The 16536-nt window shown below is 38.3% G+C and overlaps 1 protein-coding gene and 1 long non-coding RNA gene across 2 annotated transcripts; both read left to right on the top strand.

Annotated features, from left to right (window-relative positions):
- Window positions 1-1960: 1960 nt before the first annotated feature.
- Window positions 1961-13842, top strand: LOC133953488 (transmembrane protease serine 9-like). Its single transcript, XM_062387412.1, has 11 exons — window positions 1961-2124; window positions 2318-2501; window positions 2651-2833; window positions 2942-3003; window positions 3223-3380; window positions 3507-3729; window positions 12166-12355; window positions 12491-12664; window positions 12773-12834; window positions 13051-13196; window positions 13323-13842. Exons 1-11 carry the CDS (start codon window positions 2085-2087, stop codon window positions 13506-13508), a joined length of 1608 nt encoding a protein of 535 aa, XP_062243396.1. The 5' UTR covers window positions 1961-2084; the 3' UTR covers window positions 13509-13842.
- On the top strand, window positions 7345-10132 carry LOC133954351 (uncharacterized). The gene is made up of 3 exons (XR_009920774.1): window positions 7345-7725; window positions 8963-9050; window positions 9189-10132. It is a non-coding gene; the product is annotated as an uncharacterized LOC133954351 (long non-coding RNA).
- Window positions 13843-16536: the final 2694 nt, after the last annotated feature.

The following is a 16536-nucleotide window of genomic DNA, read 5'->3' on the forward strand; positions in this document are numbered from 1 at the left end:
AAAAATAAAAAACTTACAATAGCTGGGTAAGTGTGCACACCCTTAACCTAATACTTTGTTGAAGCACCTTTTGATTTTTATTACAGCACTCAGTCTTTTGGGGTAGGAGTCTAATAGCATGGCACATTTTGACTTGCCAATATTTGCCCACTCTTATGTTCAATTGGAATCAGGTCTGGGGTCTGGCTGGGTCATTCCAAAACATGAATCTTCTTCTGGTGAAGCCATGCTTTTGTTGATTTGGATGTATGCTTTGGGTCTTTGTCATGCTGATAGATTAAATTCCTCTTCATCTTCGGCTTTCTAACGGAAGCCTGAAGGTTTTGTGCCAAAAGTGACTGGTATTTTTTAACTGTTCATAATTCCCTCCACCTTGACTAAGGCCCCTGTTCCAGCTGAAGTAAAACAGCCCCAGAGCCTGATGCTGCCACCACCATGCTTCACTGTGGGTATGGTGTTCTTTGGGTGAATGTGTAGTGTTGTTTTTGCGCCAGACATGCCTTTTGGAATTATCGCCGAAAAGTTCAACCTAGCTTTCATCAGACCTCAACACATTTTCCCACATGCTTTTGGAGACTTCATGTATGTTTTTGCTAAATTTAGCCGGGCTTGGATGTTTTTTTCCACCCTGCCCCATAGCCCAAACACATGAAGAATACGGAAGATTGCTGTCACATGTAGTTCATAGTCAGTCTTTGCCAGAAATTCCTGCAGCTCCTTTAATGTTGCTGTCGGCCTCCCTGACCAGTTTTCTTGTTGTCTTTTTTGAAAGACAACAAGAAAACTTCCCTTCAATTTTGAAGGGACGTCCAGTTCTTGGTAATGTCACTGTTATTTTGTACCCTTCTCCTGACCGATATCTTTCAATAATGAGATCCCTTTAATGCTTTGGAAGCTCTCTGCAAACCATGGCTCTTGCTGCAAGTTGCAACTAAGAGAACGTCAAGAAAATCCTACTAGAACAGCGGAACTTTATTTGGGATAAATCAGAGTCAGTGTAAATGATGGCAGGTGTGTACTCTCTACTATTTAACATGAGTTTGAATGTGATTTGTTAACTTTGAATATATCCACATCCCAAGTTATAAGAGGGTGTGCACATTTATCCAACCACATTATTTTCGTTTTTAATTTAAATTTTTTCCATCTAAAAGATTTCAGTTTGTTTTTTCAATTAAATTGTTCACGTAAAAGGTGGAAAAGGTTCAGACAGGATTTATCTTTGTCTCATTTGTTTACATCACAAGAACCTTGCATTTTAACAGTAGTGTGTAGACTTTGTATATCCACTGTAACTTGTCTTTGGTTCTTTCAACACTAAACATGCACATGTATGCATGGGGTTAGAAAAAATACAATGCACCCAAAAACAAAATAAAAGCACTCTATTGGTCTGAGGAGTGAAGGGATGTAATTAAGTGGTTTCACATTAATTTCATATTAATTAGATTCATAGAATATTGAATTATTAACTAATAAGGAGGCGATTTCAATCAGAACTGCAGCAGCCTCTTACATAAATGTCACATTGAATAAACGATTCAACAAACTTTATTCTTTTAACTTGGATTAGACTGAATGAATTCAACAATCTTTCAACGGTGCCCTGAAAACACATCAACCTTTACAATTAAATTTAAACAGCTTACACCAAGATTATTTAGGATCAATGTAGTTAACCTGTTTGTTGGTCTTTCCAACAAAAGTTCAGTAGGTTATATAAATACTCATAGAATATGTTTCAGCTACATATAAAATACCTACAATATACATTCTTTACAAGATCCCAAATTTGTGCCTCTTTGCTTGATGAACTTCACAAGTTCTTCCTCTGTACCTACATATAAGTACTGATACATGATGTATTTGTACAGCATTAGTACAAATTATTACACTGTACGTTAATCTAAACTGTTATCCAACAATTAGCATGGATGTGCAGATTACTTTAGCCAATGGGGTTGCGTCAGTGAATCTTCACAATGTGATTGGTGCCTCAGAGGCCGACGGGACATCCTGAACAGATTTAAAAAGACACAACTGTTGCCTCTGGAGGACAGACACTGAGACGGTGAAGGACAGCGATGGCTCGTCTCACAACTCTTCTCTTTGCCATGTGGCTTGGTGAGTAGGCAGCAGTTCTCTCTGAGTTCTAGTTTCAACCTGTTTCAGTAAAGCAATGCATCACATTTCTTTTATCAAAGTGAGAAAGTGAAGCATTTTGTGACATGACCGGGTCTGACCAAGAAACACTGCTGCTGCTTCTTCTTCTTTTGGTCAGATACTGTGATGAGATGTTGTTCTCTGTCTCATTCAGGTGTGACAGTGAGCACAGAGGTTGATCTGGAGAAGAGAATCCTAGGAGGTCATGAGTGTGGAGCAAAGGAGCGTCTGTACCATGTCCAGCTGATATACACTGATACTAAAAAGTTCTTTTGTGGTGGCTCTCTGATCAGTAAACAGTGGATTCTGACTGCAGCTCACTGCTTTGTGAAAGGACGGTGAGAAAGTGAACCAACTTTTACTTAATGTACTGATGCACATTGAATTAATTGTCATTAATGGTTTGATGTAAAATATGAATAATAGCCAAAGTATTAAATTAGACCAGTTGACTGTGATTCAGTGATGTTTAAACTTTTACCTGTAGGGAGTTCACTGCATATATAGGCAGCAATCCTGGTCCTCTTGAAATAGGGGATATCAAAGAGAAACCTGTGATCTTCATAGACCTCGACGGCAAGCAACACGACCTCATGTTACTGAAGCTGCCTGAAAAAGTGAAAGGTATCATACCTGTACAACTTCCCGACTGTACAGATCGTCCCAAAGTGTGAGTTTTCATCCTTCCAGTGAACATGTGAAGATAAAAACCAGTATTTGTTAAATAACTATGTATAGTTTCAAAATATATTTTAATTTCAATTTTTGTTTTTTACAGAAAGACTACGGTTCAGATTGCAGGTCACGCTGCAACAACAGTTGGCCACGATAATAAAATGCGTGAGATTAATGTTATTCAATTATTTTTAGAATCTTTTTTTCCTTGTGTTCTTGTTTGGTTAAGAGATAAATATTTAAATCTATCAGGTTTTTCTTTGTCTTCTTATTGAGTTGATAATTTATAAAAACTCATAGGTTCAATGTAATTTCTTATAGTATCAATAAGTATAATAATCTTCCACTGGTGAGTTCATTGGTAAAAACTTTTCTTCTCCTCAGTCGATGCTACTTCACCAACTCTGCAATGTGCTTATATCGACATCACCGACTGTAAAGACCTCAAAGGTTATCTGCTCAAGGAATATAAGGAATACCACCAAGCCAATAAACATATGCAGTGGATCTGTGCCTCTAGTCCTAAGGTGGATATATGTAGCGTGAGTACTTGTCTTCTAACTTTGTTTCGTTTTTTCAGCTATCACAAGTTTCAATTGTTTGTTAAAAATAGAAATGTTAATGATTACAGAAACAAAATGCAATAAACCAACTTTTGTCTCTCACAGGGTGACTCTGGTGGAGGAATGGTGTACAATAACAGGATTTATGGTGTCAATAAATTGTCTCATGCTACAGATGCCTGTGCTGTACCAGCTGGATTTATGGACCTCTGTCATCAGCCATACCTTGACTGGATCAACGATACTATCAAGGATACTATCCTTGATACTTTCAAGGATGCTCTCATGGATACTGTCAAGAAATCAAGAGCAAATGCAGCTTCTGGTTAATGGTGAAATGTTCAGTTATTTAACAGAAATTTCACAATCTAAATTTGCAGTTGATGTCTTTGTTCATTAAATCTTTAACTATCAATTATTAATTTCGTGAAATATTTGTTATGCAATTATAAAGGAAATACAATTTGTAAACAAAAAATAATTGTGCATTTTCCCATGTGTAAATTCTAAAGATGGCTTCTGTTATCATACAATCATTGTATTGGAAACAAAACTATAACGGTAGACATAATACTAGTCTGTTCTTCTTTTCCCAATTTTCTGTCAACTGAAATAAAATTAGTATCAATGCATTTGTGGCTTTTTGTTTTGAAGGTTTTCGTGTCAAAGTCAAACTACACACATGAACAAATTCCTGCACAGTTAAAACTTTACCTTTACCACCAATTAATTGAATGACTACCCTGCAGGACTGTGAGGAAAGAACATGTTTTATGGATTAGCTTTACTTTTCATGCATTGTTTATCTATTAGAGTTTTTTTCGATCGCATAAACACTAAAATCAAAAGTATTGCACAATTATCAAAACCTTAAACTTAAGGAGCAAAACATGGGCCCAGATCAACACCACTATAAGCACAATGTCAGCTTCACACGTTTTGCAAAAAATATGCATGTGTAGGGAATTGGTCAAATTACTCTGCAGTAGACACACAGGTTTTTATTGTCTCTGTTCAGATGGAAACGTGAAACCAGGGTGAACGTGATCATTTGGAAATTCTCTTGTAATGTTGTCGTCCAACATCTCATCAGGGGAAACAACTTTTAAATGACTCAGCAGCTGGTCAGACCTAACGTGTCTTTAGTATTTTCAAGTTTTTATGATTCCAGTTCCTTTTTTGTCTTGTCAGTCTTATACTTTCATTAAAGTTTCGCTCCATGTGAAATGTTTTTGAGGAGAAAATCAACAACTCGGCTTTTATTATAGCATGGATCATGGAAATGTGTTTTGTAATTGAGCCATATTAGAAAGACAACAATTCCATCCCTTTAAGAATCCATTAAACTTCTGTTTTAATCCAGATAAAGGAGCTAATCCAGAATATATTTTACTGTGTAAGATTTTGAGTGAAGGGCTTTAGAAAAAACATTTTCACCAGGTTATCATTCTATTATCATGAGGAAAATAAATATGCATTTGTAGAGAAATGTTCAAACTACTCTGCAGTAAACACACAGGTTTTTATCGGGTCTGATACTGATCAGACCCGATCGCCACTGGGCGATGGAAACATGACACCAGGGTGAACGTGCTAATTTGGCAATTTTCTTGTAATGTTGTCGTCCAACATCTCACCAGGGAAAAAACTTTGAATTGAAATGAAACAGCAAAGTTACATTGAAGTTCAGGTACACCTGCTGCACAGACAATAGTACCCAGTGCTTCATGTGTTATCACACCTTCAGGTAAATTCAGGACTCAAGTTGTAGTTGCATATCAGTTACTGAGTGAAATATTTCCTTCTGCTATTGAACTTATCATCACAGCAAGAGGAGATATTTGAACAACTAACTGATCAAACTACTTAACAAGAACTTTGTGTTTAATGTCTTATCTTCAGTTGAGACACGCACACACTTATGCATGCACGCACACACGCATGCACACACACACACACGCACACACACACACACACACACAGTTACTAAAGATGAAACTGGAAGCCACATCATTTGCATAGTAATGAAATGACTCAATGTTCAAATTACTCTGCAGTAGACACACAGGTTTTTATCGTCTCTGATCAGAGGCGATGGAAACGTGACACCAGGGTGAACGTGCTCATTTGGAAATTCTCTTGTAATTTGCATCACCCAACATCTCACCAGGGAAAAAATAGTTAAAGCAATCTCCTCGACTTGCAATGGGAAAAGAGGCTTCTTCACACAGTTTAACCGCTACCCGAATACTTTTGGTGTAAAAGACGTGTCGTTGATCTTCTCTCAACCGGTCCCTCCACCTTCCTTCTCTCTTCTGTCTCTACTCGTTCTCTCATCTCATTTTACATTTAAGTTCCTTCCCCCTGTCCACACCTTCCTCTGGTCTTTCTTTCTAGGGGTCCAGTAAGGGAAATGTAACATTTGACCACAATATGATCATGTTTATTTCCCCTTTGATTGATCATGATTGAATGCTGTATACTGTACTACTGAATGAATCTTGGCCCGGATTGCTTTAACTAGTTTTGTTGTTTTCATGTCATCAGAAGATCCCAACCTTTGACTTTGTTACAACCCCAACCAGAGTGTGTGGTTGGGGCAAATGTATAAAGACAAAGAAGTGTTTCCCATCGGTGTGCATATTACAAACTAACCTTTGTCACATGCACCATGCTCTGAGTATTAAAGTGTGACAATACTGTAAGAGATCTGTGTCTCGTTCTTCGTTGTTAAGGTGGGATTGTAGAAATTGCCACGACAATTTTGGGGCTCGTCCGGGATGCCAAACTCATTCATGCTTCAAACCACTTTCAAGACCAAGTGTAAATCTGCTCGCAGACGGTGAGGGATTTTAACTTTTTGACAAACAGGCTATGCAAACCCCCTCTAAGGCACAACATGGGTAAAAAATGACCCGTATTGACCTACAATGTTATTTAATGCATGGATGAGTGTTTCTTTGCTATATTTTTGGAAATCAATTGAATTCATCATTTAATATTCAAAGTATTCATTAAGTATCTTGTTTTTGATTACCACAAATCATTATTTTCATTTAATCTTTCTCAATTTATGAACTAAAATACTTTTGTATTTTTACATCAAGTTTACACAACACGGATCAAAATTGTCCCAATGGAGTTTTAATTGTTAATATCTTTGCAATAAATTTATTTCATCATTCAGAATTCCAGGAATTCCTCAATTAACTTGTTTTTGATCATCACAAATTTTTTATTTTCATTTGAGCTTTTTGACTTTTTTAGTAAACTCATTTTTGTAACTCTACCCTTCTAAGGCACAACATGGGTCAAACAATGACCCATGTGACCTATATCTTTTAAAATCAATTTATCTAATCATTTAATATTACAAAGTATTCCTTAAAATATCTTGTTTTTGATTACCGCAAATCATTATTTTCACTTTCTCTGTCTTAATTTTTTAACTAAAATAATTTTTGCATTACAACATCAAGTTTACACACATGGGGCATGTATGCAAGTGTGAATTTGATAGGAACCTTTAATTTGTTAATGTTTGTAGTTAAGAACATGTGGACAACTTTTCACATGCCACACAAGTCACACTTATTTAAAAAAAAGAAGGATACAGTATTGAATACCACAGGGTGAGGTCTGAGGTGCAGTTATATATCATGTCTTAAAGAGACCTCTGTTTGCTGGTAAGTGAGTGACAGAGAATTAAAATAAAAATGGGGAAACTTAATAGCAAACCTTTTACTGAAGTGTCTGATCTAATGGGATGTGGAAAAATGATGTGTGAGAAACATGGTTATGACTCCTGTAAACAGCTTCTGGTGTGGGTAGGAAAGTTTGCATTTTCTGAGAATGGTAGTTTTAGTATAAATTGAATACAGACGCTACAAGATGAAATGGAAAATATGACAAAATGAAGGCTAAACAAAAATAATAAATGTCCTCAGCCCCGAGACATCCAAGGACAGTCGGCCACAACAGGACGCACCACATCACGCGCAGCATGCGCTCCACCCCCATATCTGCAGAATCAGGGTGAGGCCGCTGCAACCGTCACGGCACAAAACAGTCTCGGGTCTGACAGACTCAGTCCCATATCCACAAGAACAAGAGTTTGAAACATCCTCAATCTCCCAATGATTGAGGGGCTTAATCCAAGAGCAGACGCCGATGCAGTGATGTCTTCAGAGCCTGGACACCAGAGGAGATGCGCTGAGTTTCCAGTGACCAGGGGATCCACTGGACTCCCTCTTCACTTATCCCAGAGACTGCAGAGAGGATGAGGCATGGCTTGTGGCAGAGACGGAGGCGACTCCAGATTCAGGTGAACGCACCCCCAACACCACATACACATACAAACATGACAAAGAATTGTTTAACATGACAAGAAGCAAGTGGATCTGAAGTTTCAGCTGAAATAACTCTACAGGTAGCAGGCAAAATATCACATTTCTGGTTGATTATTGGGCCGTAAAACAAAATATATCTTTCAAATTGGGTGGTATATTTATTTTCACTGTCGAGGCATCAGGCACCACAATTCAATAATCATATACCACACAACTGTCTGTTACCAAAAAAAAAAATGGGCATATAAAAAGTAAATGTTGACTTATGGATATGGGAGAAGGAATTCAATATTCATCCCGAATATTATGCATTTAGCACAAACTGCTAAATTTGAACTAAAGATTTGGGAAAAAATTCTCAGTTAACCAACGACTCTTCAGAGTTACAAGAAGTGCAACTAAAGTTATGGGCTAATGATAAATATGATCTGGGATTAGTTAAAGGAACTGAACCTCTCAAGCACAACATCCACTCAAACCAGAAACAGGAGCAGGGATAACACCAGTATTTTAAAACCTGGTAAAAACGGGAGTCATCATTCCATGTGCACACTCACCAGTAAGAATGCCTATTAAATAAATTAAAATAAAAAAGAGAAAAATAATATACAAGTTTCTCTAGTTTTACCAGAAAGAATGTGGTTTTTGTTTCTTTTAAATTGTTGATTTGGCTGATGAATTTTTCAGTGTCCCAGTTCATCCAGACTCTCAGTATTGGTTTGCTTTCACATTCCAGGGCATATCGTTTACGTTCAGACAATTAGATAGCTTGGCATTGGGTCAGCCTCTCTGTCTAAGAGCACAAAGGATATCAAGAGGTCACATTGTTAATGCCATAGTCTGCATGTTCTATTCTGTTAGAGGCAGGGGTGTCCAAACTTTTTATCCCAAGGACCACATATAGAAAAAAATATGAATGTCTGGGCCACTCACGGTGCCACGGCGGTGTTCTGAGGGACAGCTGCAATACATTGGGCCATAGTCCATCACATTACATTTCTTTTAGCTTACTCTTTTATCCGAAGCGACTTACAATAAGTGCATTCAAGGGTACAAACAACCCAGAACAACAAGAATCAAGAAAGTACAATCTCTTCAAAAATAGAGCAAAACTACAAAGTGCTATTAGTAAGTGCCATTTAAGTGCTACTAAATTGTTGGTTTAAAAAAATAATAATAATAATTTCCTTTTTTTTTATTTAATTTTTTTAGAGGCCTGCCAATTTAAAATGGATGGCGGACAGCAAATGCCCCCCGTGCCGTAGTTTAGCCCCCCCTGTGCTGGAGCAACAACATACAGGTAAAGCAGATGCCTCTGCAGTAGCATAGGTGTTAGTGAGAGAAATCACTCCCCCTGGAAAATCCCACATGAAATCAACAGTGACAACGGAACTCATTTAGAAAAATCATGCAAATAATCAACTTTCAACATTTTTAGGTCTGAATCAGCATTGCACCTATCATCCACAGAGGGGTGGAGCAGTTGCAAGAGAAAATGGAACAATTAAAAACAAACTGGTCAAATGCTGTGATGACACAGAACTCTCATGGATTAAAGCCCTAGCGGTTGTGTTAATAACCATAAGAGAGAGGGGAAGGGCCAGAACAGTTCTGTCCACATTTGAAATTCTTCCAGGCAGACCTATGAATACCTGGATGTCCCTCCCCCAAGAAAATCAAGTCCCCAACTCAGAAATCCCAGAAGATGTGAAGCTTAGTTAATGTGTGCACATAACCAAAATGTTGAGCCTCATACACCCAGGTAAATGCAGCAATCCCGCAACCAGCAGAGGGCCAGTTACATAACCTGAGACCAGGAGACTGGGTGCTGATAAAAGACCTAAAGAGGAGGCACTGGAGGAAATCCAGATGGACTGGACCCCATTGAGTGCTCCTCACACAACCTACAGTGGTTAATGTGAAAGAAAGCACCACCGGGAGAAGAAAATACACAGGCAAGTGTCGGCCTACTTTGAAATAAATTAAACACAGAACTCTGTAGGGCTATTTGAGTCCTCCCCATATTTGTGGGAAATGTATGAAATAAGAAGTAGCCTATTTTGAAATAAATAAAAACATATAGCTGCAGCCTAATAGCTTGAAAGTATATATTTTAGTTGGCGAAATGTGAAAACAAAAAGCAAGAGCAGGTCAGACTGGAGGCGGACACAGATACTGAAGCTCAGTAGAAACCACCAGCAGCATCTGCTCTGATCAAGAAGCTGCAGCGCTGATCTCTGAGCAGATGAGACCAGAGAAACTCTGTGTTTTCACTGTTTCCACTGATAAGAAGCAGCCGGTGAGTCAGTGAGCGGCTGCTTCACCTGAACGAGTTCTGGTCTCACTGTGTCTCTGAGCGAGTGAGCAGGGCGGGGGGCGAAGCCTCAGGACCGGTGCCTGTGAGCACTATCTTGGAGCACGCACACACACAGACACACACACACACACACACACACACACACACACACACACACACACACACACACTCGCCAGCTCCTGGTACTTCATGAAAAACAAGCGAATGAGATAATACCTAATTAATAAAGGCAATTTAGCCATCACTATGATGCAAGAATGGGCTGCTGCCTGTAACATTTCTGAATGCTGGATCTGCCAACATTTACCTACACTAGACACCTATTGTATGCCTGTACCATCAGTAGCGCAAAGTTTTTAAAGTTGCAAAAATTACAGAGACTTTCTCAGACTGTTATATTCCAGGGCCAACTCATCATAACCGTCTACTTGGCATGTCTACTTCCTGTTCCTACTCAGATTTCTCTTGTACCAATGTGATGACGTATCAGCAGGTTAAATAATGCTGTTCTTGCTCTTATACACATATGTGTTAAAGAGAGGGAAATAAATGTATATGCACTCTTGATTCGCAGCGTGATCACCATCTACATAACAGCTGACGTATACATGGAAATATGACTACAGGTTATATGTTGGTCCAATGAAATGTCTCGGAAACACAAAGAACTTTGTGTTAAATTGAAATGAAACAGCAAAGTTACCTTGAAGTTCAGATACACCTGCTGCACAGACGATAGTACCCAGTGCTTCATGTGTTATCACACCTTCAGGTAAATTCAGGACTCAAGTTGTAGTTGCATATCAGTTACTGAGTGAAATATGTCCTTCTGCTATTGAACTTATCATCACAGCAAGAGGAGATATTTGACCAAGTAACTGATCAACTTACTTTAACAAGAACCTTGTGTTTAATGTCTTATCTTCAGTTGAGACACACACACACACACACACACACACTTACACGGACACACATGTGCAAACACACTCACACACAGTTACTAAACTTTAAACTTGAAGCCACATCATTTGCAATGTAATGAAATAACTCAGCAGCTGGTCAGACCTAACTTGTCTTTGGTTCTTTCAACACTAAACATGCATTTGTATGTAAGGTGTTAGAAAAAATACAATACACCCACAAACATAATAAAAGCACTCTGTTAGTCTGAGTAGGGAGGGGATGTAATTAAGTGGTTTCATATTTATTTCATATTAATTAGATTCATAGAATATTGAATTATTTAGTAATAAGGAGGCGATTTCAATCAGAAGTGTAGCTGTTTCCTACATAAATGTCACATTGAATAAACGATTCAACAAACTTTATTCTTTTAACTTGGATTAGACTGAATGAATTCAACACTCTTTCAATGGTGCCCTTGAAAACACATCCATCTTTACAATTCAATTTAAACAGCTTACCCCAAGATTATTTAGGATCAATGTAGTTAACCTGTTTGTTGGTCTTTCCAACAAAAGTTCAGTAGGTTATATAAATACTCATAGAATATGTTTCAGCTACATATAAAATACCTACAATATATACATTCTTTACAAGATTCCAAATTTGTGCCTCTTTGCTTGATGAACTTCACAAGTTCTTCCTCATTTCCTACATATAAGTACTGATATGTGATGTATTTGTACAGCATTAGTACAAAATATTACACTGTACGTTAATCTAAACTGTTATCCAACAATTAGCATGGATGTGCAGATTACTTTAGCCAATGGGGTTGCATCAGTAAATCTTCACAATGTGATTGGTGCCTCAGAGGCCGACGGAACATCCTGAACAGATTTAAAAAGACACAACTGTTGCCTCTGGAGGACAGACACTGAGACGGTGAAGGACAGCGATGGCTCGTCTCACAACTCTTCTCTTTGCCATGTGGCTTGGTGAGTAGGCAGCAGTTCTCTCTGTGTTCTAGTTTCAAACTGTTTCAGTAAAGCAATGCATCACATGTCTGTCTTTTATCAAGGTGAGAAAGTGAAGCATTTTGTTACATGACCGGGTCTGACCAAGAAATACAGCTGCTGCTTCTTTTTCTTTTGGTCAGATACTGTGATGAGATGTTGTTCTCTGTCTCATTCAGGTGTGACAGTGAGCACAGTGGTTGATCTGGAGAAGAGAGTCTACGGAGGTCAAAAGTGTGGAGCAAAGGAGCGTCTGTACCATGTCAAGCTGATAACCACCGATACTACCGGAGGTCAGTACCTCTGTGGTGGCTCACTGATCAGTGACCAGTGGATTCTGACTGCAGCTCACTGCTTTAAGCCAGGAGGGTGAGCAAGTGAATCAACTTTTACTTTAATGCTCTTATGCACTGGTCATTAATGGTTTGATGTGAAACCATGATTAATAACCAACAGTATTAAAATATGATATGTTGACTGTGATGTTAAAATGTTTACCTGTAGGACGTACACCGCATATATAGGCGGAAATCCTGGTCCTGCTCAAGGAGTGGGAATCACAGATCCACCTAAGATCTTCAACGACGGCAAGCAACACGACCTCATGTTACTGAAGCTGCCTAAAGCAGTAGGTAACAAACCTGTAGGACGTCCTGACTGTAAACATCGTCCCAAGATGTGAGTTCTCATCCTTCCAGTGAACATTTGAAAATAAAAACAACAATAAGTTAATTTACTACGTATAGTTTCAAACTATATTTTAATTAAATTTTTTGTTTCTTACAGAGGTGATACGGTTCAGATTGCAGGTCATGCTGAATACACAGCTGGCCCAAAAAATGAAAGGAGTGAGATACATTTAATTGCATTATTTGTATTATCTTTTTTTCCTTGTGTTCTTAAGAGACAAATATTTCAATCAATCAGGTTTGACTTTGTCTTCATATTGTGTTGCTTATTTATACAAAAAACTCTCTTAGGTTTAATGTAGTTAATTAAAGTTTCAATAAGTATAATAATCTTCCAATGGTGAGTTCACTGGTAAAATATTTTCTTCTCCTCAGTACCTGGTTCTACAGACACTCTGCAATGTGTTGATATGAACATCGTCGACTGTCAAGTGTTCATAAACATGTTTCCTGGTGCTTACCAAGCCAAAAAACATGAGCACTGGATCTGTTACAGAGCACCTGGTGTGGATACATGTCCCGTGAGTACATGGCTTCTCACTTTGTTTCATTTCTTCAGCTATAACAAGTTTCAATTGTTTGTTAAAAATAGAAATGTTAATGATTACAGAAACAAAATGCAATAAACACACGTATGTCTCTCACAGGGTGACTCTGGTGGAGGAGTGGTGTACAAGGACAAGATTTATGGTGTCCATGTTATGGGTCATCCTAAAGAAGTCTGTGCTTCACCAGCTGTATTCATGGACCTCTGTCATCAGCCATACTTTGACTGGATCAAGGATACTATCAAGAAACCAAAGAGCAAATGCTGCCTTTCTTGTTTTTGTTGACATGTTCAGTTATTTAACAGAAATTTCACAATCTAAATTTACAGTTGATGTATTTGTTCATTAAATCTTTAACTATCAATTGTTAATTTGTGAAATATTAGTTTTACATTTATGTAGGAAATACAATTTGTAAAAATAAACAATTGTGCATTTTCCTGTATGTAAATCCTCAAGATGGCTTCTGTTATTATACAGTCATTGTGTTGGAAACAAAACTATAACGGTAGATATAATAATATTCTGTTCTTCTTTTACCAATATTTAAAAAAGACAATTATAAATTTGACTTTCTTTTCCCAATGTTCTGTCAAGTGAAATAAAATGAGTATCAATGCATTTGTGGCCTGTTAACTTTTTAGTGTCAAAGTCAAACTACACACATGAACACAATCCTGCACAGTGAAAAACTTCTTTAGTCAATGTTTTTTCTTACCTTTACCACCAATGATTGAATGACTACCCTGCAGGACTGTGAGGAAAGAGCATGTTTTATGATTTCGCTTTACTTTTTCATGCATTGTTTATCTATTAAAGTTCATCTCCAAGTGGAACACCTGTGGGACAACAAAACAAGTTCATTAAAATAGTTCAATCAACAACTCTGCTTTTACGATAGCATGAAGCTGTGTTTTGCATTTCACCATATTGAGAAGAAGACAGTTAAATCTCAGTTTTATTACAGCCCAGGTTAAGTGCACTTTGTTGGGTGCTGTGCTGGTGATGCTGGTAGATAGAGTATGCTTTTCCTCACAGAACTTAGTTGTGGGACTTAAAAAGTAATTACAAACAGAAAATACACAAACCTTTAGTAAACAAGCACAACTGGGAAGCTGCAGATTTCTCACAACCTGAAAAATCTTTGCCTCACCACCCACTGGCCCTGAAGAACCATAATAAACCATCGAGGGGTCCCCAGTGTTTGGTTTCTGTCCCTTCTGGTGTAGAAACATGATGATGTTCTCTGCCAGTGAAAACAACACCACTCTTGGTTACAGGTGATTTACACACTAATGAAAACAATTTCTGCATTTATCTGAATGCAGTTCATCCTACATTTGGAGTTTGTGTCCACAAGTGGAGTTATGAAACAAAATTGTAATGTTTGTTCATGAAAATTCGATATTATCCTCATCCATCCATCTATCCGTCTCTTTACAGTAGGCAGCAGTTCTCTCTGTGCTCTACATTTAAACTGTTTCAGTAAAGCAATGCTTCACATTTCTGTCTTTTATCAAGGTGTGGAACTGAAGCATATTGTAACATGACCGGGTCTGACCAAGAAACACTGCTGCTGCTTCTTTTTCTTTCTGTCAGATACTGTGATGAGATGTTGTTCTCTGTCTCATTCAGGTGTGACAGTGAGCACAGTGGTTGATCTGGAGAAGAGAATCCTAGGAATCCTACCCTCTAACGCAGGGATTTTCAACCGGGGGTCCCCGGCCCCTGGTGGTCCGCTACGGTATTGCAGGGGGTCCGCGAAATTCGCTTTGATATTTCAATACATTTCCAGATTACTTTTGAATATCGTGAAAAATATCTAAAATAAGAAAAATATATCTAAATTAATATAAAGGTGATGAGGGGAGCCTTGAAACCGGCTTGGGGCTAGAAACTGCCAGTAGTTTTGTTTGCTGCAAAAGTAATGAGGTGTCTTTTGCCCTTTCCAACAACCTACCTGTGTGAAAGCAGTTTTTCTACACTGGCGTACTTGAAGAATAAGTACAGGGCAAGGCTTGAACCAGAGAATGACATGTGACTGTCGCTGTCTACCATTTCGCCATGGGTAATAAAATGACCCGTATTAATTTCAAATGTTATTTCATGCATAGCTGTGCTTCTTTGCTATATCTTTTAAAATCTATTTATTTAGTCATTTAATATTACAAAGTTTTCCTTAAAATATCTTGTTTTTGATTACCACAAATCATTATTTTCATTTTCTCTGTCATAATTTTTTAACTAAAATATTTTTTGTATTACTACATCAAGTTTACACACATGGGGCATGTATGCAAGTGTGAATTTGATAGGAACCTTTGATTTGTAAATGTTTGTAGTTAAGAACATGCGGACAACTTTTCACATGTCACACATATTTAAAAGGAGGATACAGTATTGAATACCACGGGGTGAGGTCTGAGGTGCAATGACATATCATGTCTTAAAGAGACCTCTGTTTGCTAGTAAGTGAGTGACTGAGAATTAAAATAAAAATGGGGAAACTTAATAGCAAACCTTTTACTGAAGTGTCTGATCTAATGGGATGTGGAAAAATGATGTGTGATAAACATGGTTATGACTCCTGTAAACAGCTTCTGGTGTGGGTAGGAAAGTTTGCATTTTCTGAGAATGATAGTTTTAGTATAAATTGAATACAGACGCTACAAGATGAAATGGGAAAATATGACAAAATGAAGGGTAAAACTAAAATAATAAATGTCCTCAGCCCCGAGACATCCAAGGACAGTCGGCCACAACAGGACGCACCACATCACGCGCAGCATGCGCTCCACCCCCATATCTGCAGAATCAGGGTGAGGCCGCTGCAACCGTCGCGGCACAAAACAGTCTCGGGTCTGACAGACTCAGTCCCATATCCACAAGAACAAGAGTTTGAAACACCCTCAATCTCCCAATGATTGAGGGGCCTAATCCAAGAGCAGACGCCGATGCAGTGATGTCTTCAGAGCCTGGACACCAGAGGAGATGCGCTGAGTTTCCAGTGACCAGGGGATCCACTGGACTCCCTCTTCACTTATCCCAGAGACTGCAGAGAGGATGAGGCATGGCTTGCGGCAGAGACGGAGGCGACTCCAGATTCAGGTGAACGCACCCCCAACACCACATACACATACAAACATGACAAAGAATTGTTTAACATGACAAGAAGCAAGTGGATCTGAAGTTTCACCTGAAATAACTCTACAGGTAGCAGGCAAAATATCACATTTCTGGTTGATTCTGAGGCCGTAAAACAAAAATCATCTTCCAAAATTAGGTGGTATATACATTTTCACTGTTGGAGCAT

Source organism: Platichthys flesus, chromosome 5 (genome assembly GCF_949316205.1).
Source record: "Platichthys flesus chromosome 5, fPlaFle2.1, whole genome shotgun sequence".
Lineage (NCBI taxonomy): Eukaryota > Metazoa > Chordata > Actinopteri > Pleuronectiformes > Pleuronectidae > Platichthys > Platichthys flesus.